The 26361-nt window shown below is 42.4% G+C and overlaps 1 protein-coding gene across 1 annotated transcript; it reads left to right on the forward strand.

Annotated features, from left to right (window-relative positions):
- The first annotated feature begins 4301 nt into the window (after nt 1–4301).
- On the forward strand, nt 4302–25636 carry LOC112070390 (cysteine protease ATG4B). Its single transcript, XM_024137807.2, has 13 exons — nt 4302–4401; nt 5163–5264; nt 7475–7546; nt 7677–7775; nt 8020–8121; nt 9361–9373; nt 9405–9464; nt 12646–12725; nt 19549–19751; nt 19942–20020; nt 20244–20389; nt 23008–23064; nt 24682–25636. Exons 1-13 carry the CDS (start codon nt 4392–4394, stop codon nt 24841–24843), a joined length of 1185 nt encoding a protein of 394 aa, XP_023993575.1. The 5' UTR covers nt 4302–4391; the 3' UTR covers nt 24844–25636.
- The last annotated feature ends 725 nt before the right edge of the window (nt 25637–26361 follow it).

Genomic DNA, 26361 nt, shown 5'->3' on the forward strand with positions numbered 1-26361 from the left:
GGTAGAGAAGGGGGGTAGAAGTAGAGCGGGGGGTAGGAGTAGGGAAGGGGGTAGGAGTAGGGAGAGGGGTAGGAGTAGGGAAGGGGGTAGGAGTAGAGCGGATGGTAGGAGTAGAGAAGGGGGGTAGAAGTAGAGAAGGGGGGGGTTGATTTCAGAACACCTTGCTACATAGCTTACACACACACACACACCAGGGATCCCTATTTGAACAAGGAGTCATTCATGATCTGACTTTGTCATCTTCATACACTGTGACAGTATATTGATTTAAATAACATTAGGACTATTAACTGTCACAGTGCTCATTTGTATGAAGATGACAACGTCAGATCATGATGATGCAGGTTTTAAATACGTCATTTGTGCTCATGTGATGTTGGTTATTTTAAACCGGTTTCCACTAGTTACCACAGTCACAAAGTTAAAATTGGCTATATCGTAAACATTCATGAAAACAAAAATGTACTTGTTGCTCTTAATTTAAGGTTAGGGTTATACATAAGCAGTACATTTATGGTTCAGGTCAGGGTTAGGTTTAAAATCACATTATAAGAATATATATTGTAGAAATAGTCGCGTTTATAACTTCGTGGCTGTGGTAACTAGTGACGAAGGCATAAACCGGATGAGACCCGGATATAGAGCTGGCCAGCTTGTACAGAGAGGCCCAAGTCGGTGGGAAATCTGTGTCCCTCCAGCAGATGGCGTTTTTACGTTGTTTCGCCCACTAAGCAAGGAGCTTTTGTATGGGGTTCAATGCGAGTGTCAAATTTGGTCAACAAAAGTGTTTTTATGTTGATTTGATCGAATAAAAGTTTTGTAATGCTTAAGTTATTATGAGTGTACTGATATGAGTAGGACACGTGACATCCTGGCAACTTTGAGAAACTAGATCTGATTTGTTTTCAAATTCTTAGTGGGTCTGAGGGAAATATGTGTGTCTAACATGGTCATATATTTGGCAGGAGATTAGGTGCAGCTCAGTTTCCACCTCATTTTGTGGGCAGTGGGCACATAGCCTTGTTATTGAGAGAGGCAGAGCTGACAGGCTATCTATGCTCACTGAGTCCGTACATAGGCAAAAGCTTTCCATAATTTTGCGTCTGTCACGGTGATCAGGTATTCACTGTTTAGGGCAACATAGCTTTCCAGTTTGCTATATTTGTTGGTTAGTTCTTTCCAATGTGTTCAGTAATTATGTTTTTGTTTTCTCATGATTTGGTTGGGTCTAATTCAGTGGAGGTTGCTTAGGGGAAGATGGCTCATAATAATGGCTGGAAACCACGTGTTAGACGATGCTAATTCCTTTCAACCTATTCCGCTCCTATTGGATGATTGTATAATTATTTTCTGGATTTTGATCATTCGCGCATATCGTCCTAATTCAGCTCTGCGTGCATTATTTGGTGTTTTACGTTGCACACAGAGGATGTTGTTGCAGAATTCTGCATGCAGAATCTAAATTTGGTGTTTGTCCAATTTTGTGAATTCTTGGTTGGTGAGCAGACCCCACAACCACAGAGGGTAATGGGTTCTATAACTGATTCCAGCTGCACATTATTACCAAAGATTTTTTATAATTAACCAAAGGTAGACCACAGCCTGTCGTTTCCCAAAGGGAGCAAATGAATCATCGTGGGAAGGAAAAGCAAGGAGGTGGGCTGAGCCAAGCACGAGCTAGTGAGAGCCTATTGGCGTGTTCTAGCATGTATTTGCATATTTCCATCAGGGAACGCCTACTCTGAAGTGCGCTTGTGGAATAACTAAATTCGTCCTTGCACCCCTTCTAAACAACTCACATTTTTTTGAAACTTTGGTAACGGGTAAAGTCTACAAAACGTAGTCCATTCTGTTTATAAGCAATTCTAGTTTTGGAAACAGAAAACTGTATCGAGATCAAATATTTCATCGATGAGAAATTCGGCAGAATGTTGGCGAAAATTTATCTCGCTCTATCTTCTCCCCACTGCCGTCCACTGAGCTTCCTCTCGAGCACTGAATGCTGATTGGCTGGCAGACGTGGTATATCAGACCTTATACAACGGGTGAGTCTAATCCTGAATGCTGATTGGTTAAAACCGCATTCCAACCGGTGTCTATTCCACAAATTGTCACGTTCCACATTGTTTCAATATTCAAATTCGATCTCCAGCTGTCCTATAGTAATGAACGTGTCGGGAGTCGGGACGAGACAGAAAGCGTTTCTCAGCCAGTCGAAATAATGAATCAGCTGGCATCATTTTTATGGATATATACAAAAAAAGGTCAATTGAAAAAAAGGTCAAACGAAACGCAGCTAATTTGCAGTCTTTCCAACTTCATTTTGAAGTGATTGTGTTACTGTAGCTGTGTTGTTGGCTAGCTCCTGTAAAAAATTGTATTAGATACTGGTAACTTGTTTTACAACTTCTCAACACAAGCTATACTTGGCACAACATGCACCCATCCCCACTATACCCCCACTACTTTCTACCCTTATAAATAACCGCAGACCCACACACACACTCCCCTCCCCCATGAATAGGGCCCTGTGAAAACAAACGCACATGCAGGATGCTTTTGGATGAGACTAAGACAAAGAACTGTGTGAAGAGCCAATGGAATGTCGACATCAGGCCCGGACAGGACTACCCACGACCCAGATCGACCAATCGGAAGGCCAGACTACAAGATCAACCTACTTTGCTTGTTGCCTATATAATCTGTATGAACTGTTTAGAGCCCCTCTCTTCCGACGATTCCATACGAGTCAGACAGAAGGAGCCGTGCTGCACGATTTACTAAGATATTTTTACATGTGACTAAACGGCCTTATTATATAATTATCCACCTCGTCCTATGTCTCCACTTGATCTCCTGTCTCCAGTAAACGTTTTATCAACACTCCTCTGAACATCTGTGTTTCTTGACAAGTGAGCACATTTTCTACGCCAGGTGAAATCACGCCTCATTAGCTTATTGTTATGGATGTATCCAAATAAATGTCACTAGAAAACAGCTGAAACAAATGCAAATGCAGCTACTGTTGTTATTCTGGCTGCACTTTTTGACATGACTGTAGGTTAGCCTTAGTTGGCTAGCTAGCAAGGGATAAGAACGTTGCCAGCCAGTATGGCAATAGAACATTTGGAACTAACGACTGGGTCGCGTTCATAGATACAGAACCAAAATACTGAACGACTGGGTCGCGTCCATAGATACAGAACCAAAATACTGAACGACTGGGTCGCGTCCATAGATACAGAAAACCAAAATACTGAACGACTGAGTCGCGCCCATAGATACAGAACCAAAATACTCCATAGGATACAGAACCAAAATACTGAACGACTGAGTCGCGCCCATAGATACAGAACCACAATACTTAACGACTGGGTCGCGCCCATAGATACAGAACCAAAATACTGAACGACTGAGTCGCGCCCATAGATACAGAACCAAAATACTCCATAGATACAGAACCAAAATACTGAACAACTGGGTCGCGTCCATAGATAAAGAACCAAAATACTGAACGACTGAGTCGCGTCCATAGATACAGAACCAAAATACTTAACGACTGAGTCGCGTCCAAAGATACAGAACCAAAATACTTAACGACTGGGTCGCGTCTCTAGTAACCCTAGATTTGTGTCAGGGTCTATATATTGTGGAAGGAAATAAATTAATAAAAATAATGTTTTTAATGAAAATATGTCAATCTTTATTTGAATATGTTGGTAACCCGTTGTATAAAAGTGATAATGCCCTCGAAGACGGTATTTGGAGCGTATATTGGCCCGGTTTGCTGGACTTCCGACTTCTTCTCGGGCCTAACAACACCCGTGCCAATATATCATCCAAACACCGGCTTCGAGGGCATTATCACTTATGACTTTTTTTTTTACTGTTCTAATTACATTGGTAACCAGTTTAAAATAGCGGTATATGTTTGTGGTATATGGCCAATGTCGTGCACAAGAACAGCTCTTAGCCCTGGTATATTGGCCATATACCACACCTCCTCGGGCATTAGAGCTTAATTATACCTCAGTGGGACAGACACGTTAGACAAATTTATTTTCTTCTCTGACATCCTGTTTACTAGGGTTGTTGGTGGCAGTCAGTTTGCCTAGTTTCGCTGATATTCATCGTATGTGTGGCAAGAAACCACGTTGAATCGCATTCAGTGTTTTCTATCAACACAACCAACAGATTTACGGAGATGTTGCACCTAGGAAGCGATCCATGGATTGTTATTGGACGAAAAATATTTGCCCCGCCCAAAGTAGAAACTCCGATTGGATATTTAAATAGAAAAAAAATCTGCAGTATTGATTTCTCATTGGCCGTATGATATTTCTGACTTTTGGACAGATCAACAACACATAGGGTTATTATGGACTGTCGGGATGGATGCAGGTAGGACGTCTTTTTCAACAAAATCAAGGTCTGAACGTTTTTGTATATTAGCCAGCCTCTGAACAAAAGCAAGCCAAGTGTTAAATGCTATATTTCATACACGATTCCAATTTGTACATCAGTTGAGGTTTAACGTTACATATATGTTGAATGTGACTAAAAATAGTCAGTAGCTAGCTATTAGCCAGTTAATGTTAGCTATCAACCAGTCGTTGCAATCAACCCATCCGGACAGACAGCATACACTATTATTAGTCTAGCTAAACAAGCAATCGGTGTATTTTGGAGTGAAAACAACAAACGAACGTTAAGGCTACTTTCTGTCCTTGACATTCAGTTAGCGAGCAGAACTGTGTCCATGGCTTCCTAGGAAAGTCGTTTTTTTAGCGTATACGTCTATGTAAACCAACGTTATTGTTCAGTGTCACTAGCTAGGTTTTTACCGACAACTGCTGAAAGGTTGGTCACATAGCTAGCAAGCCAAATGTATTCGCAATGTCATTCTCTGTCGCAAGCCAGGCCAGCTAGCTAGCTAGTTCAGCTGTCAAACTGCATTGAGTGAGGGAGTCTGTTTTGCCATTCTGAAAGTGCTTGGACCATGGCTAATACTCCTAATGTTATTTAAATCAATATACAATCAACTGTCACAGTGGTCATTTGTATGAAGATGACAAAGTCTGATCATGATCCCTTTGTGTGTGTGTGTGTCGTGTACGCTATGTAGCAAGGTGTTCTGAATCAAATGTACTTATATATTTCAGCTACTCTCACGTACGACACACTTGGCTTTGGAGAGTTTGAAGATTTTCCAGAGACCTCAGAGCCTGTGTGGATCTTGGGGAAAGAATTCAACGCACTCACAGGTAATTGGATACATCAGATCAGCTAGGTGGTGTCAATGTTGTGTGTGTTTTTTGTGTGTCCTCGTCACGTTACTGTGAAATATGGAATGATTCCATGAGTCATAATGTAAATGCAGGAGTGTAGGCCCACAGAACAAACACATAGATCTATCTACAGTACATAGATGGTACATACAGGCATACTGCCAGCAGCAAAAGGCTAATCGGAGTACCAGTCTTTTTTTAAGCTAATATTCCACTCCTGTCATTTGCTAAAGAGACTGTCCTTTCATCTCATGGTTCAATATGCAGTTTAATGGTTTTTATTCTAGGCGTGAAGATATTTCGACATGTCTAGACGATTTAAAGGCTGTGCTGATCGCTTGGCTGCCAAATGTATAGGTGTCCCCAGAGGCCTAATGTTTAAAATGAAGGTAATGGGATCATAATTATTATTTTTTAGCTTATCCACGGTAGATGTCTCTCCTAATGAAAAAGGCTCCCCTTCCTGCTGATGTGAGCTGCTGGACATCACACTGGCACTAGTGCGTTTATGGATGAGAAAGTGATCTTGCATTTTCCAAAACTGAGCTCAGTGGGGAATCTGGGATTTGCCTACGTCAACAGCCAGGGTTTTATTAAATATGCCTTGGCACTATACTTTTTTTATTTTTTATTGCGCATTTTAATTAAACTGACAAATATCTGGCATGCATAGCACAGGTGGTGGTTGCTGAAACTCAATGTAGTAAGCCAGGCCTAATTTACACTGAGTGTACAAAACATTAAGAACACCTGCTCTTTCCATGACACAGACTGACCAGGTGAATCCAGGTGAAAGCTATGATCCCTTAATTGACGTCACTTGTTAAATCCACTTCAATCAGTGTAGATAAAGGGGAGGAGACGGGTTAAAGAAGGATTTTTAAGCCTTGAGACAATTGAGACGTGGATTGTGTATGTGTACCATTCAGTGGGTGAATGGGCGAGACAAAATATTTAAGTGCTTTTGAACGGGGTATGGTAGTAGGTGCCAAGCGCACCGGTTTGTGTCAAGAACTGCAATGCATCCAATGCATGCTCAACAGTTTCCCGTGTGTATCAAGAATGGTCCATCACCCAAAGGACATCCAGCTTGACACAACTGCGGGAAGCATTGGAGTCAACATGGACCAGCATCCCCGTGGAACGCTTTTGACAACTTGTAGAGTTCATGCCACGATGAATTGAGGTTGTTTTGAGGGGGGGGGATTAACTTCTGACTTACACATCGCTGTCTTCACTGTTCCTTTGACCAGCCATGCCTCTCCACTTAGCTCTCTCTATTCCTCTTATAGTAATTGAACCAGTAGCCTAGCCCCAATGCGTGTCCCAGAAGTGACAATATATTCTGAACAAAAATATAAACATAACATGCAACAATTTCAAGTTACAGTTCATCTAAGGAAATCAGTCAATTGAAATACATTTATTTTACTCTAATCTATGGATTTCACATGACTGGGAATACAGATATGCATCTGTTGGTCACAGATACCTTTAAAAAAAGGTAGGGGTATGGATCAGAGAACCAGTCAGTATCTGGTGTGACCACCATTTGCCTCATGCAGCGCGACACATCTCCTTCACATAGAGTTGATCAGGCTGCTGATTGTGGCCTGTGGAATGTTGTCCCACTCCTTTTCAATGGCTGTGTAAAGTTGCTGGATATTGGCGGGAACTGGAACACGCTGTCGTGCACGTCGATCCAGAGCATCCCAAACGTGCTCAATGAGTGACATGTCTGCTGAGTATGCAGGCCATGGAAGAACTGGGACATTTTCAGCTTCCAGGAATTGTGTACAGATCCTTGTGATATGGGGCTGTGCATTATCATGCTGAAACATAAGGTGATGGCGGCGGATGAATGGCAGGACAATGGACCTTAGGATCTCATCACTGTATCTCAGAATGCCCAATGTTAGAAATATTTCCAAACAAATTCATGAATGAATTTAGAATGTTTTCCTATCTGTCTAATTTGCATAAACATTGTGATTTGAATGATAGCTGTGAGGGTTATCCAATCCTCTGATATTCTCCAGTTCCATAATGATAGAATTTGAAGGTTCCCGAAAGGCCAGTCTTTTTGGCAAATGACACGAGTGCCAAGGAGTAGCTGAATAGAGACGGCAACCAGGCTATAACAGAAGGCAGACATCTTAGCTAACTCATTGTCTTTGTTTATCCAGAAAAGGATGACATTCTTTCAGATGTCACGTCACGATTATGGTTCACCTACAGAAAAAACTTCCCACCCATTGGTGAGTAGCCCAATCCTACTGTAGCTAGCCACAGAATAAACCAACGTACTGCAGTAGCAGAGCTAGAATTTTTGATTGTAATGCCAATAAGATTAGCCTATCAGTTGCAGATTGTTTCAATGTGTTCCAGGAGGGACAGGGCCTACGTCCGACACAGGCTGGGGCTGCATGCTRCGATGTGGACAGATGATCCTAGGCGAGGCCCTGGTCTGCAGGCATCTAGGCCGAGGTATGGATGATTGCTTTACTAATTCTTTAGCGTCATCTGCTCCCTGAAGCATACAGCTAGTGTTATTGTGCGTACCCTTCAACGTTAGCTTCTATTATTCAAGATGTACTGCCCCCCCCCCACCCCACCCAAATTATCTCTGTCACTGTGTGGTACAGATCTCTTATTGCGCTGAACTAAAGTACTCTGTTCAATAGAACACTTGTTTCACGCAGCAAATGATAATGGTGTTTTTGTTAAGCAGACTGGAGATGGGTGAGAGGCCAGTCTCAGAGAGAAGACTACGTCGGTATCCTCAACGCCTTCCTTGACAAGAAAGACAGCTACTATTCTTTACATCAAATTGGTGAATACTGACTTGCAATTAATTCAATTTAAACTACTTGATTTTTTTTCTTGCTTTATCAAATTGGAAAATAGTTGTCTTTTGATTTGTAATCTCATACAATGATGCACTGATTCAGTCATACTTTATATTTAGAAATAAATGGGTGGTAATTTCTTACAATAATAGTGTGTTTTTTACACCTACTACAATATGACAAATATAAGCACCGACCAAGTCAGTCATCTTTATCTTTATTAGGATGACAGCATTGGTATAACAGCATCTTTATCAACTAACATTTGTCTGTGTACTGCAGCCCAGATGACATCATTATTAAATCATTATTAGGATCCTACTAACATCAGTTGTGTGTCTGTGTACTGCAGCCCAGATGACATCATTATTAGGATCCTACTAACATCAGTTTGTGTGGTGTCTAGTGTACTGCAGCCCAGATGAAACATATTATTAGGATCCTACTAACATCAGTTGTGTGTCTGTGTACTGCAGCCCAGATGACATCATTATTAGGATCCTACTAACATCAGTTGTGTGTCTGTGTACTGCAGCCCAGATGACATCATTATTAGGATCCTACTAACATCAGTTGTGTGTCTGTGTATCAGCCCAGATACATCATTTTAGGGATCCTACTAACACTCAGTTGTGTGTCTGTGTACTGCAGCCCAGATGACATCATTATTAGGATCCTACTAACATCCGTTGTGTGTCTGTGTACTGCGCAGCCAGATGACATCATTATTAGGATCCTACTAACATCAGTTGTGTGTCTGTGTACTGCAGCCCAGATGACATCATTATTAGGATCCTACTAACATCAGTTGTGTGTCTGTGTACTGCAGCCCAGATGCATCATTATTAGGATCCTACTAACATCCTGTTGTGTGTCTGTGTACTGCAGCCCAGATGACATCATTATTAGGATCCTACTAACATCAGTTGTGTGTCTGTTGTACTGCAGCCCAGAATAACACCAGTTGTGTGTCTGTGTACTGCAGCCCAGATAACATCAGTTGTGTGTCTGTGTACTGCAGCCCAGATAACATCATTATTAGGATCCTACTAACATCAGTTGTGTGTCTGTGTACTGCAGCCCAGTACAACAGTTGTGTGTCTGTGTACTGCAGCCCAGATAACATCAGTTGTGTGTCTGTGTACTGCAGCCCAGATAACACCAGTTGTGTGTCTGTGTACTGCAGCCCAGATAACATCAGTTTGTGTGTCTGTGTACTGCAGCCCAGATACATCAGTGTGTGTCTGTGTACTGGCACCAGATGGAGTCGGGGAGGGAAGTCTATAGGCCAGTGGTACGGACCGAACACAGTGGCACAGGTACTGAAGTAGTACAGTGAGCTCCTCACTTAGTCTCTAGATCAGGCTCTCCAACCTTTTTCATGGAGAGCCACCCTCCTGTAGGTTTTCACTCCAACCCTGTTCCTGGAGAGATGTCTCCCTGTAGGTTTTAACTCCAGCCCTGTTCCTGGAGAGAAACCCTCCTGTAGGTTTTAACTCCAACCCTGTTCCTGGAGAGATACCCTCCTGTAGGTTTTAACTCCAACCCTGTTCCTGGAGAGATACCGTCCTGTAGGGTTTAACTCCAACCCTGTTCCTGGAGAGACACCCTCCTGTAGTTCTAACTCCAACCCTGTTCCTGGAGAGATGTCCTCCTGTAGGTTTTAACTCCAGCCCTGTTCCTGGAGAGACACCCTCCTGTAGGTTTTAACTCCAACCCTGTCCTGAAGAGATGTCCTCCTGTAGGTTTTAACTCTAACCCTGTTCCTGGAGAGATACCGTCCTGTAGGGTTTAACTCCAACCCTGTTCCTGGAGAGACACCCTCCTGTAGGTTTTAACTCCAACCCTGTTCTGAAGAGATGTCCTCCTGTAGGTTTTAACTCCAACCCTGTTCCTGGAGAGATACCCTCCTGGAGGTTTTAACTCCAACCCTGTTCCTGGAGAGAGACCCTCCTGTAGGTTTTAACTCCAACCCTGTTCATGGAGAGAGACCCTCCTGTAGGTTTTAACTCCAACCCTGTTCCTGGAGAGACCCTCCTGGAGGTTTTTGCTTCAACCCTGTTCGGGAGAGAGACCCTCCTGTAGGTTTTAACTCCACCCTGTTCCTGGAGAGAGACCCTCCTGGAGGTTTTCGCTTCAACCCTGTTCATGGAGAGAGACCCTCCTGTAGGGTTTAACTCCAACCCTGTTCCTGGAGAGCTACCCTCCTGTAGGTTTTAACTCCAACCCTGTTCCTGGAGAGCTACCCTCCTGTAGGTTTAACTCCAACCCTGTCCTGGAGATACCCTCCTGTAGGTTTTTGCTCCAACCCTGTTCCTGGAGAGCTACTCCTGTAGGTTTTAACTCCAACCCTGTTCCTGGAGAGATACCCTCCTGTAGGTTTTAACTCCAACCCTGTTCCTGGAGAGAGACCCTCCTGTAGGTTTTAACTCCAACCTGTTCTGGAGAGCCCCTCCTGTAGGTTTTGCTCCAACCCTGTCCTGGAGAGAGACCCTCCTGGAGGTTTTCGTTTTACCCCAGTTGTAACTAACCTGGTCAGTTTATCAACCAGCTAATTACTAGAATCAGGTGGGCTAGATTAGGTTGGAGTGAAAACCAACAGGACGGTATCTCTAGATGATCATCTAGTTACTAGATTATGACTGTACACTTTCAGCCTGATTTTAAGACTAGTCCTGGATAAAAAATAAATCTGCTCAATGAAGAATTAGTCCAGGACCTGTCTTAACCCATGTCAGGAAATCAGTCCCTTAGTGTTTACAGTCAACATCTAAAAACTGTTGAATGTTATCCGTCTTGCCCTCAGGAAACTAACTGTGTTGAATATTATCCGTCTTGCCCTCAGGAAACTAACTGTGTTGAATATATCCGTCTTGCCCTCAGGAAACTAACTGTGTTGAATATTATCGGTCTTGCCCTCAGGAACTAACTGTGTTGAATATTATCCGTCTTGCCCTCAGGAAACTAACTGTGTTGAATATTATCCGTCTTGCCTCAGGAAACTGTGTTGAATATTATCGTCTTGCCCTCAGGAAACTAACTGTGTTGAATATTATCGTCTTGCCCTCAGGAACTAACTGTGTTAAATATTATCCGTCTTGCCCTCAGGAAACTAACTGTGTTGAATATTATCGGTCTTGCCTCAGGAAACTAACTCTGTTGAATATTATCCGTCTTGCCCTCAGGAAACTGTGTTGAATATTGTCGTCTTGCCTCAGGAAACTGTGTTGAATATTATCCGTCTTGCCCTCAGGAAACTGTGTTGATATTGTCCGTCTTGCCCTCAGGAAACTGTGTTGAATATTGTCGGCTTTGTCCTCAGGAAACTAACTGTTGAATTTGTCCGTCTTGCCCTCAGGAAACTAACTGTTGAATATTGTCCGTCTTGCCCTCAGGAAACTAACTGTGTTGAATATTATCCGTCTTGCCCTCAGGAAACTGTGTTGAATATTGTCCGTCTTGCCCTCAGGAAACTAACTGTGTTGAATATTGTCCGTCTTGCCTCAGGAAACTAACTGTGTTGAATATATCGGTCTTGCCCTCAGGAAACTAACTCTGTTGAATATTATCGGTCTGCCCTCAGGAACTAACTGTGTTGAATATTATCCGTCTTGCCCTCAGGAAACTGTGTTGAATATTGTCCGTCTTGTCCTCAGGAAACTAACTGTGTTGAATATTATCCGTCTTGCCCTCAGGAAACTAACTGTGTTGAATATTATCGGTCTTGCCCTCAGGAAACTAACTGTGTTGAATATTATCGTCTTGCCCTCAGGAACTAATTGTTGAATATTATCGGTCTTGCCCTCAGGAAACTAACTCTGTTGAATATTATCCGTCTTGCCCTCAAGGAAACTGTGTTGAATATTGTCCGTCTTGCCCTCAGGAAACTGTGTTGAATATTATCCGTCTTGCCTCAGGAAACTGTGTTGATATTGTCCGTCTTGCCCTCAGGAAACATGTGTTGAATATTGTCGCTTTGTCCTCAGGAAACTAACTGTTGAATATTGTCCGTCTTGCCCTCAGGAAACTAACTGTTGAATATTGTCCGTCTTGCCCTCAGGAAACAACTGTGTTGAATATTATCCGTCTTGCCTCAGGAAACTGTGTTGAATATTGTCCGTCTTGCCCTCAGGAAACTAACTGTGTTGAATATTTCCGTCTTGCCCTCAGGAAACTAACTGTTGTTGAATATTATCGGTCTTGCCCTCAGGAAACTAACTTGTTGAATATTATCGTCTTGCCTCAGGAAACTAACTGTGTTGAATATTATCCGTCTTGCCCTCAGGAAACTGTGTTGAATATTGTCCGTCTTGCTCTCAGGAATAACTGTGTTGAATATTATCCGTCTTGCCCTCAGGAAAACTAACTGTGTTGAATATTATCCGTCTTGCCCTCAGGAAACTGTGTTGAATATTGTCCGTCTTGCCCTCAGGAAACTAACTGTTGAATATTGTCCGTCTTGCCCTCAGGAAACTAACTGTGTTGAATATTGTCCGTCTTGCCCTCAGGAAACTAACTGTGTTTGACTCGTGGAGTCGTCTGGCGGTACATGTTGCTATGGACAACACCGTGGTGATGGAGGAGATCAGTGAGTAGTGAACACAGTCATGATACTTAATCATTACCACTGTACCTTATCAACGTGTAGATCATTCACTGAGTGTACAAAACATTCCATGACGTAGACTGACCCGGTGAATCCAGGTGAAAGCTATGATCCCTTATTGATGTCACCTGTTAAATCCACTTCAATCAGAGTAGATGAAGAGGAGGAGACAGGTTAAATAAGGATTTTTAAGCCTTGAGACATGGATTGTGTATGTGTGCCATTCAGAGGGTGAATGGACAAGACTAAATATTTAAGTGTCTTTGAACGGGGTATTGTAGTAGGTGCCAGACGCACCAGTTTGAGTCAAGAACTGCAACGCTGCTGGGCTTTTCCACACTCAACAGTTTCCTGTGTGTATCAAGAATGGTCAACCACCCAAAGGACATCCAGCCAACTTCACACAACTGTGGGAAGCATTGGAGTTAACATGGACCAGCATCCCTGTGGAACGCTTTCGACACTTTATAGAGTCCATGCCCTGACGAATTGAGGCTGTTCTGAGGGCCGAAGGGTGTCCCACTCAATATTAGGAAGGTGTTTCTAATGTGTTGTACACTCAGTGTATGTCGTTAATGGGGGGAATCAGTCATGGTACTTCTAGGGTTGTAGTCCTGCTGGAGCGGTGCTCCCTCCACCTTTTTCAATCTGAGAAGACACAGAGCTGGTAAAACCAATTCTGGAAAATTAATTCTGATCAATTATAATTAATTACTACTAAAATTAAATGAAAAACGATAGAATGACAAACCCTGAAATCTGTACAGCAGTCTAGAGGTTAATGATGGTTACTTCTCTCTCTGTACAGCAGTTTAGAGTTAATGGTGGGTTTTTCTCTCTGTACAGCAGTTTAGAGGTAATGATGGTTACTTCCTCTCTGTACAGCAGTCTAGTGGTTAATGTGGTTTATTCTCTCTCTGTACAGCAGTCTAGAGGTTAATGGTGGTTACTTCTCTCTCGTACAGCAGTTAGAGGTTAATGTGGTTACTTCTCTCTCTGTCAGCAGTCTAGAGGTTAATGATGGTTACTTCTCTCTCTGTACAGCAGTCTAGAGGTTAATGGTGGTTTCTTCTCTCTCTGTACAGCAGTTCTAGTGGTTAAGGTGGTTTATTCTCTCTCTGTACAGCAGTCTAGTGGTTAATGGTGTTTCTCTCTCTGTACAGCAGTAGTGGTATTATGTGGTTATTCTCTCTCTGTACAGCAGGCTAGAGGTTAATGGTGGTTTCTTCTCTGCTCTGGTACAGCAGTCTAGAGGTTAATGGTGGTTACTTCTCTCTCTGTACAGCAGTCTAGGAGTTATGGTGGTTACTTCTCCTCTGTACAGCAGTCTAGGTTATGTGGTTACTTCTCTCTCTGTACAGCAGTCTAGTGGTTAATGATGGTTACTTCTCTCTCTGTACAGCAGTCTAGAGGTTAATGGTCTTCTCTCTGACGCTGGCAATAATGTTGAACCATAGGCTATATCTGTCCACTGCAGAGGCAAAGGCTTGACCTCTTTGGCCAATCAGAAAGTTGAGAAAAAACATTTTATAATCTATATTCACCGTGTGTCTGCCTTGATATTCGTAAAACTCCACGGAGCCCCTCTTGCGCAGTGGAACCCAGAACTAAATGTGACCACTTGGTCACGGCGACACCCGAACCAGCGTGGAGCCTGACTCTATCTGGAAGTTGGTGTCGCCCTGCTTGGGATATTGAGCCGCTATTGGTTGAGAATGATGTGTGACCTGTTTCTAGATTGGTCAAGCTGGAGGTCATAAGTCATTTAAGGTTCTAGTTTATTGAGATACCATGAATACACCAAAATATAGATTTTTATGTCTGTTTTAAAATACATTTCGTGTAATTCAACACAGTAATGATTTATGTTCAATACTTGATGAATTGGTTTGATTTAATCTATGCAAATAAATTAAAATAAATTATAATTCACTTTTTTTATTTATTTTTTATTCTTATTCTGTAATAGGGTATATTGTAAACGTGTTCAAGCGAATTAAGTGTATTTATGATACAGCGTGTAAGCTATACAATGATAATTCACCTTTTTATTTTTTTATTTAAACATTTCCTATTCTGTAATGGGTTATATTGTTAACATGTGTTCAAGCTAATTAAGTGTATTTATGATAGTGTGTAAGCTACACAATACAATGCCTCGCAATGATATTAACCTATTTGTATTTACAGTGTATTCGGAAAGTATTCAGACCCCTTGACTTTTTCCACATTTTGTTACTTTACAGCCTTATTCTAAAATTGATTCAATTTTATTTTCCACCTCATCAAGCTACACACAATACTCCATAATGATAAAGTTAAACATTTATTTTTAGAGTTTTTTTTGTTGTTGTTGCCAATATCACATTTACATAAGTATTCAGACCCTTTACTCAGTACTTTGTTGAAGTACCTTTGGGAGCGATTACAGCCTCAAGTCTTCATGGGTTTGACGCTACAAGCTTGGCACACCTGTATTTGGTGAGTTTCTCTCATTCTTCTCTTCAGATCCTCTCAAGCTCTCAGGTTGGATGGGGAGTGTTGCTGCACAGCTATTTTCAGGTCTCTCCAGAGATGTACTTTGCTCCGTTCATCTTTCCCTCGATCCTGACTAGTCTCCCAGTCCCCGCCACTGAAAAACATCCCCACAGCATGATGCTGCCACCACCATACTTCACCGTAGGGATGGTGCCAGGTTTCCTCCATACGTGATGCTTGGCACTCAGGCTAATGAGGAAGGAAAATTATGTGGATTTATTGAAGCAATATCTCAAGACATCAGTCAGGAAGTTAAAGCTTGGTCGCAAATCGGTCTTCCAAATGGACAATGACCCCCAAGCATACTTCCTAAGTTATGCCTTAAGGACAACAAAGTCAAGGTATTGGAGTGGCCATCACAAAGCCCTGACCTCAATCCTATAGAAAATGTGTGGGCAGAACTGAAAAAGTGTGTGCGAGCAAGGAGGCCTACAAACCTGATTCAGTTACACCAGCTCTGTCAGGAGGAATGGGTCAAAATTCACCCAACTTATTGTGGGAAGCTTGTGGAAGGCTACCCAAAACGTTTGACCCAAGTTAAACAATTTAAAGGCAATTCTACCAAATACTAATTGAGTGCATGTAAACTTCTGGCCCACTGGGAATGTAATGAAAGAAATAAAAGCTGAAATAAATCATTCTCTCTACTAGTATTCTGACATTTCACATTCTTAAAATAAAGTGGTGATCCTAACTGACCTAAGACGGGGAATTTTACTAGGATTAAATTTCAGGAATTGTGAAAAACTGAGGTTAAATGTATTTGGCTAAGGTGTATGTAAACTTCCGACTTCAACTGTATGTGGGAACTTCTTCAAGACTTTTGGAAAAGCATTCCAGGTGAAGCTGGTTGAGAGAATGCCGAGAGTGTGCAAAGGGTGGCTACTTTTTTGGAGAGTCTAAAATATTTATTTGTTTATCACTGTTTTTTGGTTACAATGTGATTCCATATGTGTTATTTCATAGTTTTGATATATTCACTATTATAGTAAAAATAAAAAATAAACCTTGAATGAGTAGGTGTGCAAATTGCACTACACCACTGGGTATTTCCCTTCGGCAAATCAGATCACGACTCCATTTTGCTCCTTCCTATAGGCAGAAACTCAAACAGGAAGTACCCATGCCAAGGTCTATTCAACACTGGTCTGACCAATCGGAATCCATGCCTCAAGATTGTTTTGATCACGCGGACTGGGATATATTCCCGGGGTAGCCTCGGAGAATAACATTGATGTATACACAGTGACTGAGTTCATCAGGAAGTGTATAAGAGGATGTTGTTCCCACTGTGACTATTAAAACCTACCCAAACCAGAAACTGTGGATAGATGGCAGCATTCACGCTAAGCTGAAAGTGCGAACCACCGCATTTAACCATGGCAAGGTGACTGGGAATATGGTCGAATGCAAACAGTGTAGTTATTCCCTCTGTAAAGCAATCAAACCGGTAAAACGTCAGTACATAGACAAAGTGGAATCGGAATTCAACGGCTCCGACACGAGATGTATGTGGCACGGTTTACAGACAATCACGCATTACAATGGGAAAACCAGCCACGTCGCGGACACCAATGTCTTGCTCCCGGACAAGCTAAACCTCTTCTTCGCCCGCTTTGAGGATAACACAGTGCCACCGATGCGGTCCGCTCCCAAGGACTGTGGGCTCTCGTTCTCCGTGGCCGACGTGAATAAGACATTTTAAGCGTGTTATCCCTCAAGGCTGTCAGCCCAGACGGCATCCCTAGCCGCGTCCTCAGAGCATGCGCAGACCAGCTGGCTGGAGTGTTTACGGACATATTCAGTCTCTCCCTACCCCAGTCTGCTGTCCCCACTTGCTTCAAGATGTCCACCATTTGTTTCTGTACCCAAGAAAGCAAAGGCAACTGAAATAAACGACTATCACCTCGTAGCACTCACTTCTGTCATCATGAAGTGCTTTGAGAGGCTAGTCAAGGATCATATCCCCTCCACCTGACGTTCTAGACCCACTTCCATTTGCATAGCGCCTCAATAGATTCACAGACGATGCAATCGCCATTTGCACTGCACACTGTCCTATCCCATCTGGACAAGAGGAATACCTATGTAAGAATGTTGTTCATTGACTACAGCTCAGCATTCAACACCATAGTACCCTCCAAGCTCATCATTAAGCTGGAGGCCCTGGGTCTGAACCCCACCCTGTGCAACTGGGTCCTGGACTTCCTGACGGGCCTCCCCCCAGGTGGTGAAGGTAGGAAACAACACCTTGACTGATCTTTAACACAGGGGCCCCACAAGGGTGCGTGCTCAGCCCCCTCCTGTACTCCCTGTTCACCCACGCCTCCAACTCAATTATCAAGTTTGCAGATGCATAGTAGGCCTGATTACCAACAATGACAACAAAACGAAGGAGCTGATCATGGACTTTAGGAAACAGCAGAGGAGCACCCCTTGTCCACATCGAAGAGACAGCAGTGGTGAAAGTGGAAAGCTTCAAGTTCCTCGGCGTACACATCACTGACAAATTGAAATGGTTCAACCACACAGTGTTGTGAAGAAGGCGCAACGGCACCTCTTCAACCTCCAGGAGGCTGAAGAAGTTTGCCTTGGCCCATAAAACCCTCACAAACTTTTACAGATGTACAATTAAGAGCATCCTGTCGGGCTGTATCACCGCCTGGTAAGGCAACTGCACCGCCCACAACCGTAAGGCTCTCCAGAGGGTGGTGCGGTCTGCACAACGTATCACCGGGGGCAAACTACCTGCTCTCCCAGGACACCAACACCACCCGATGTCACAGGAAGGCTAAAGGGTCATCAAGGACATCAACCACCCGAGCCACTTCCTGTTCACCCTGTTATTATTCAGAAGATGAGGTCAGTACAGGTGCATCAAAGCTGGGACCGAGAGACTGAAAAACAGCTTCTATCTCAAGGCCATCAGACTGTTAAATAGCCATCACTATTCGGCTACCACCCGGTTACTCAACCCTGCACCTTAGAGGCAACTGCCGTAGACTTGGAATCACTGGCCACTTTAATAATGGAACGCTAGTTACTTTTAATAATGTTTACATACTGCTTTACTCATGTATATACTGTATTCTATTCTACAGTATTTTAGTCAATGACACTCCGACATTGCTCGTCCTAATATTTATATATTTCTTAATTCCATTATTTTACTTTTAGATTTGTGTGTATTGTTGTGAATTGTTAGATATTACTGCACTGTTGGCGCTAGGAACACAAGCATTTCACTACACCCACAATAACATCTGCTAAATATGTGTATGTGACCAATAACGATTTGATTTGTGTCCAAACCTTTGACTGGTACTGTAGGTATGCCTAAATTGGTGTTTTGAGGGTATTAAAAAAAATATATAACAATACTTGAGACTGTGTGGGCATAGGAAGACGTTACAATTTGAGGATGCATTTTATACATATTCTATATGATGATAGACTATCCAATAGGATCCATCTGTCCTGTTCTATATGATGATAGGCTATCCAATAGGATGCATCTGTCCTGTTCTATATGATGATAGGCTATCCAATAGGATCAATCTTGTCCCCTGTTCTATATGATGAAGGCTATCCAATAGGATACATCTGTCCTGTTCTATATGATGATAGGCTATCCAATAGGATCATCTGTCCTGTTCTATATGATGATAGGCTATCCAATAGGATACATCTGTCCTGTTCTATATGATGATAGGCTATCCAATAGGATACATCTGTCAGAACAAACTGAGGACATGATGACTCATTTTACATGTATTTGTAGTGCTCCCTCCCTCACCTAATAAACTAGTACTAGATCACTGGCTACTTCACCACTATGCCTCATCAATGTATAGAACATGTGGTTAAAGACGGGGCGTCAACTGTAAATCTTAACATTAACATAATCCCCTTTTTTTTTGTCAGTGCAGTCCAGGTAAGGTATCTTGTGGACCACCTATGGACCAGTCTCCACCATAATTATAGATGGGAACAGGCTATTGACCATTTACGAGTGAGCTAGACTAATGATAATTATAGATGGGAACAGGCTGTTGGCCATTTATGAGTGAGCTAGACTAATGATAATTATAGATGGGAACAGGCTGTTGGCCATTTATGAGTGAGCTAGACTAATGATAATTATAGATGGGAACAGGCTATTGACCATTTATGAGATGAGTGAGCTAGACTAGTGATATTTGACCTCTCCTCTCCCGCCAGAGCGTGTGTGTATTTACACAAAATGTATTATGTTTTTCCTCACCAGAGCGGTTGTGTATGCCCTGGCTGGACTATGGTGGAGCAGCGTGTGCAGAGCCCGCGGGGTGGATGCCGAAGCACAACGGCTGCCTGGAAGGGGCCTGCGCCCTGGCTGAGGAGGAGACGGCTCTCTGGAAGCCCCTGGTCCTTCTCATCCCTCTCAGGCTGGGCCTGAGCGACATCAACAAGGCCTACATCGAGACCCTGAAGGTGGGACAGAGTGGCCAATCATACCAAAAAGAATACACAATTGCATTGAATTGACATGTAGACACGGTCAGTTTGATTTGTTAAAGGACCAGAACGTCACCTGTTACTATTTAAAGGCTCAGTCGTTGACAATTTTGCTCAACTGCCTCTTTTTTTAAATTGCCTCTCTTTCTGTGTCTCTTCTAAACAGCAATGCTTCCAGCTGCCCCAGTCTCTGGGTGTCATCGGAGGGAAACCCAACAGTGCCCATTACTTCATAGGCTATGTTGGTATGTCCTGTACACTATCATTACTTCATAGGCTATGTTGGTATGTCCTGTACACTAACCACACAGCTGAAGAAAAATCATTTGCTTCCGAAAAAGTCTTAAAACACATTTGCTTACTAGCTCCTCTGAGTCGTTCAGCTAAAAACAGTAAGGGATCATAGCTTTCACCTGGTCTCCTTACTGTATGTCCCCTATCCCCTATCCCCTATCCCCCCCCCCCAAGGAGAGGAGTTGATCTACCTGGACCCCCACACCACCCAGTCTGCAGTAGAGCCCTGTGAGGACGGTCAGGTCCCTGATGACACTTACCACTGTCAGCACCCGCCGTGCCGCATGCACATCTGTGAAATAGACCCCTCCGTCGCAGTGGTAAGAAGGACAGAGGCAGGGCCTATGTAGGTCAAAGAATCGCCGCGGTAAGAAGGACAGAGGCAGGGCCTATGTAGGTCAAAGAATCGCCGCGGTAAGAAGGACAGAGGCAGGGCCTATGTAGGTCAAAGAAGATGGATCAATACTTTAGCTTGCTGGCCGCAGGTACAACTCCATTTTCTGGGTGACCTAAATATTGACTAGTTTTCATCAAGCTGCCCACTCAAGGAAAAAGCTTCAAACAGTAACCAGTGTCTGTAACCTGTTTCAAGTTATCAGTCAACCTACCAGAGTAGTTACAAACAGCACAGGGATGAAATAATCCACATGTATTGATCACATCTTTACTAATGCTGCAGAAATCTGCTCTAAAGCAGTATCCAAATCTATCAGATGTATTGATCATAATATAGTAAGCCACATCTAGGAAAACCCAACGATCCAAAGGCTGGGCCTAGTGTCTAAGAGATCATACGAGAGGTTCTGTAGGGATTCCTATGTTGAAGATGTAAAGAGTATTTATTGGTGTGATGAGGAGCCATCAGACGCTGCACTTGATTCCTTTTAATTGGGTCTTCCACATACCGATAACCCATTTAAAGGTATACTTTGGGATTTTGGCAATGAATCCCTTTACCTACTATAGAGCAAAAAAAAAAAAAAGGTCTTTAATACACAGTGTACAAAACATTAAGAACACCTTCCTAAAATGTAGTTGCGCTCCCTCCCCCGCTGCAGTTCTTGACAGAAACCGGTGCGCCTGGCACCTGCTACCGTAGGCCGTTCAAAGGCACTTAATGACACACACACTCTGAATGGTACACATACACAATCCATGTCTCAAGTCTTAAATATTATAATCCTGTCTCCTCCCCCTTCATCTACACTGATTTTGAAGTGGATTTAATAAGTTATCAACTTCCTTCATACTTCATGCAGAGACATACAGATGTTATCCACGAGTCCATCTGACTCTGGGGAAGTAGATACAGAGCTTCATTACTAAAATCGCTGATTATCCCTTTAAGAAACTGACTGTAAAAACTGCTAAGTCTCTGTGGATTGATGAGGAATTAAAACATTTAAGGACAAGGCAAAAGGAATGGCAAATAAGTCTGGCTGCACAGCCGATTGGCAAACATACTGTAAATTAAAAAATCATGTGACTAAACAAAATTAATATACTGTACTATGAAATAATAAAATTATATTAAGGATGATAGTAAACACCTTTGGAGTGCCTTCATTTTTAAATTTTGCTCAAAAAGGCGAACTCCGCTCCATGACCTAACACAAATGACTGAAAGACATAAGAAGATTATAGGAGCTGTTTTGTTAGACTTCATTGCGGCTTCCTTACATCCTCTGCTATATTGTGGATCGAGATTTGTTACCTGTCTAACGGAACACACCGCCTCGCCAACATAATCGAGGTAGAGTCGGGCATACCCCAGGGCAGCTGTCTAGGCCCCTAACTTTTTCTATTATTACTATTAACCTACCACTAGCATTGAGTAAAGCCTGTGTCTAGCTATACTGATGACTCAACATTATATACGTTAGCTACCACAGCCAGACTTAACATAAAGCTGCAGTCCATTTTAGAATCGGTGGCAAGTAACATGCTAATCCGAAAATATATTAATAATTCGCTGAACCATAAACCTCATCTAAATCTTAGAATATAACAATTGAACAAGTTGAGGAGACTTGTTTGGTGTAAACCCTAGATTGTAAACTGACGTGGTCAAAATGTATTGACGCAACAGTAGCTGGGAGAGGTCTGTCCGTGATACATCTCTGAACAAGTCCTTCAGGCCTTAGTTTTATCCCACCTGGACTACGGCCCAATTTATATGGTCAAGTGGCACAAAGAAGAACATCACTGGAATTACAGCTGGTCCTTAAAATGTACACGGAGGACTAGTATCAATAACATGTCAATCTATCCAGCCTCAAAGTAGAGGAGAGATTGACCGCATCATCGCTTGTCTGTGAGAGGTAATTGGTGTGTTGAAAGAGTCACCGCAAGACATGCCACCGAGGGTTCTTTTCGCAGTCCAAGTCCAGAACAGACTCTTGTGTGGGGKGGGGGGGGGGGGGGGGGGGACAGAACCATGACTACACAGAACTCTTCCACACCGAAAATCAGATTTTTATTGATTTTTTTTTAAACGTAACACCTCACGGCACGACACGGAAAGTGAAAAGACAACAAACTCACACACTAACTCAAGCACTCTAGACACACACTGTAGAGTTGTGGATTTTATATTGTACATTTGTAATAGAGTAGTAATATATCTTGTATGATGTAATGTTTTATTTACAATGTAGGCTGTTGTGTTGTGAGGTAATTTTATTATATATATATATTTTTTTTAACCCTTTTTGGACCTCAGGAAGAGGTGAGAATTCTAATAAATACTAATGATAGCATTAGCACAAGCTAATTCTGATGACCACTATTTGAAGTGAATGGCTAAATTCCTCTTAAGTCGGTTATTTATGATTCCAGTTTCGATAGATGTGTTTTTTTTTTATTTTACTGTAACAGATTGTTTTAACACAGTAAAGAAGACAATCCTACAGTTGTCTTGTTTTCTGATGCTCACCAGGGTTTCTTCTGCAGAACGGAGGACGACTTCGATGACTGGTGTATGCGTATCCGAAAGGTACAGTACGCTTGTTTTCCCTACGAGGTTAAAGGAAAAATCCACCCCAAAAACCACTCATTCCTTTAATTTACATTGTTAAATAATACTATGTGAAAAGAATATGTTTCATTTTTTGCGTTATAATAATGTTGGTAGCAACATGGAAAATCGTTGTGGAAATATGTTGCAGCTCAAGTAGACTACAAAACCCACAATGCAGTGCTCTCTCTATGGGCTGGCTGGCTAGCTAACCAAAGACAATATCAGCATGTGAAGTAGCTAGTTAGCTGTAAAATCGGCCAAACAAATTGCACTGTCAATTTAGTCTACGAGCTCATCGTGTTCAACCTGCAGATCGATGTTCCTCAGAGTGGAGTCTGACCTGCACTTTTGAGGAGATGGGGAAATGCTGCCCATGCTACGTCAATGGGCCGCACAGTGCATTCTGGGCGATTCTGGGACAAAGAGCGCTCTCCTTCAAGGAGTGAATGGGGGTCTATTGGGCGCTAGCTCAAAAACCCAAATATTAGCAAAAATTTTGTCAACAAAAAGTACAACATTACAAATCTTTCAATATTGCTAAAAATTTGATCAATGGCTCATTCGAGAGAACATTCTCCTGAGTTATGACATCGGCCAGTATTGTAATCTGACATGTACGATAGACGTTTTCGCAATCTAAAAGTCATATTCCAATTAACTTCCGGTGGCGTGAGAGAGACTTTTATCACAGTGCTACATCGTACCGGCAGGATCTGTCTGCTTAAACGCCAATAGCTCAGATAAACATGAAATGACCCTGGGAATCAATAGAACATCACTCGAGAGATGCATTTAAAAACAATATAATTCAAAATGGGTGAATCTTTCCTTTAAAAAAATAAATAATTCACCTTGACACACAACTGATTTTCTGATGTGTTAGTCCCTATTTCTCTGGATCCCAGGAAGACTAGTGGTTCCTAAGGCGTCAGCTAATAGGGGATCTATAGAAAGAAAGGGGTAGTTCTGCTGTGGTTCAGTTAGCCAGGCCCTGTGAGTATTGGGTCCTATGGTGCTGAGTGTATTATCTAACCTTATCTAATCTGACCTGTCGGGGAAGAGATATCCTCTTGACCTGTCGGGGAAGAGATATCCTCTTGACCTGTGGGGGTCAGGGAAGGGATATTCTCTTGACCTGTCGGGGTCAGGGAAGGGATATTCTCTTGACCTGTCGGGGAAGGGATATTCTCTTGATCTGTGGGGGGGGTTGGGGAAGAGATAGTGATTTACTTCTCTTTACAGATGAGGCTGGGATTCAGTCAGATGTGCGTTGTGGACAAGCGCATTGCACTACCGACAAAGCGCCTTTTAAATGCAATTTCCCTGACGTTCGCGGAGATCGCGTTCACGGTAAAATAAAATATTAAAAAGCTGCTGACGTCGGCTCAAGTGGAAGTTACATTTTAAATGTCGAGAGCAGTGTGTTAATCTACAACACACTTTTTGTTGTTGCTTGATTCCTGAATCCGGGACATTATGTTGAGGACTAGATCATGTGATTTGATGTATCTTTACAGATTATACATGTGTTTAAGACATTGATGTGAGAATGTTGCTAAATCCTACATTTTTCACTCCATCTCCCGTCTATAGATTTCTCAGACCGGTTGGAGCGGTTCTTTGATTCTGAGGATGAAGAGTTTGAGATCTTGTCCCTGTGATGAACAGGAGGAATACAGTTACTATCTGTCCTGGCAGAAACCCCCGACGATTCTTCTCTGTATCAGAAGGGAAGCCATAGGGGACAGCAGATGACTGGTGACATCACTAGCCAGTCTGGCACCGATGGTGTAGTGATGTGTCAAACAGTTGTCTTCTGGTCAGGTGCTCACCGTGTCCAATGAGGAGACTCCTTGCTGCGAGGTGGTACCAGGTAGTGCTCTCCGTGTCCAATGAGGAGACTCCTTGCTGCGAGGTGGTACCAGGTAGCAGGAGCTCTCAGGAAACATTCAGTGCTACGTGCATCTTCACATTGTTTTCTCCATTTTTAAGTCTTAACACGTTAAATATTTCCTTTAAGTCAGGGGTGTCAAACTCATTCCACGGAGGGCTGAGTGTCTGCAGGTTTTTTGTTTTTTTCCCCCCATTAAATTAAGATCTAGACAAGTAGATAAATGAAGTTCCCTACTAATTAGTGACCTTAATTCATCAATCAATTACAAGGGTGAAGCAACAAAAACAGACACTCGGCCGTCTGTGGAATGAGATTGACACGTGTGCTTTAAGTGATATGGTGCCTCCCCCCCCCTAAACTGAATTACCATAACACACAACGGTGTCTTTAGGAACTTGGTTTACTCTGTACACTTGGCTTATGTCACTACCTGTATTGACTGATGTCAATTGTAAACCAAAATGTGGTTGAGTGAAATTTGCAGACAAAGTTAGATTTGCTTGTATTATAATAATTTCTTTATTGAGAGTACCATTATGTCTAAAATCTCTGTACTGAACACTGGCTCATTTTAAAGATGATTTATTTTCTTCTAACGACACATAAAGAAAGATGAATGGACATGTTAATGAAAATACAATTTAAAAAGTTAAAGCTTGGACATTTAATTTAGTAGTTTTGGGCTGTGCTCTTTAGAGAAATAAGGATTTGAAATGGTTGATTTATATATACCCACTTAAATATTGTACAACATATCCTCTTCATATTCAAGGCTTTTCCCTTCTCTGACCTCTTCTCCTTGTGTACAGGCAGTGTCAGATGGAATCGAGGCCAGTGTGTGATCTTTCTCTTTAAGAGGATATATTCCATTTAGGCTTCCTGCTCCTTAGACACCAGGGTCACGTTCATTCGGTACCAAATAGACAAACAGGGAGGGATTACCTGGACTTGTCCAATAAGAAACACTAACACTACTATAACATTTTGCTACAGTGTGCCATAATGAACATGACCCAGGTAGGTCACTTCCACAGCTCCTCCCGATAGGCTCATTCTCTGATGCATTAATGGCGTTTACACTGTGGTTGTTAATGTCTGTGCGCACATCTTCAATGTTCTTGGCCGCATCAATCCCCTAGGAGAAGAAAGACAAGAATATGACTCTTATCGATATCAACTGATCTACAGTAGGACTTAATTCAGCCTTTACTTGTGTTGAATAAAGAATGGTGGATGGAAACCAAGGGCTGTGTTCATTAGTGCACACTGTAGCAAAACTTAAGTGCTTCTTATTGGACAAGTTCCAATAGTACCTCCCCGTTTCGCTCAGTTTGAGTTTTTTTAAATCCCTTTTGTACCTATTGAACACAACCCAAATC

The sequence above is a fragment of the Salvelinus sp. IW2-2015 genome, unplaced genomic scaffold, assembly GCF_002910315.2.
Source record: "Salvelinus sp. IW2-2015 unplaced genomic scaffold, ASM291031v2 Un_scaffold1311, whole genome shotgun sequence".
In the NCBI taxonomy this organism is placed as follows: Eukaryota; Metazoa; Chordata; class Actinopteri; order Salmoniformes; family Salmonidae; genus Salvelinus; species Salvelinus sp. IW2-2015.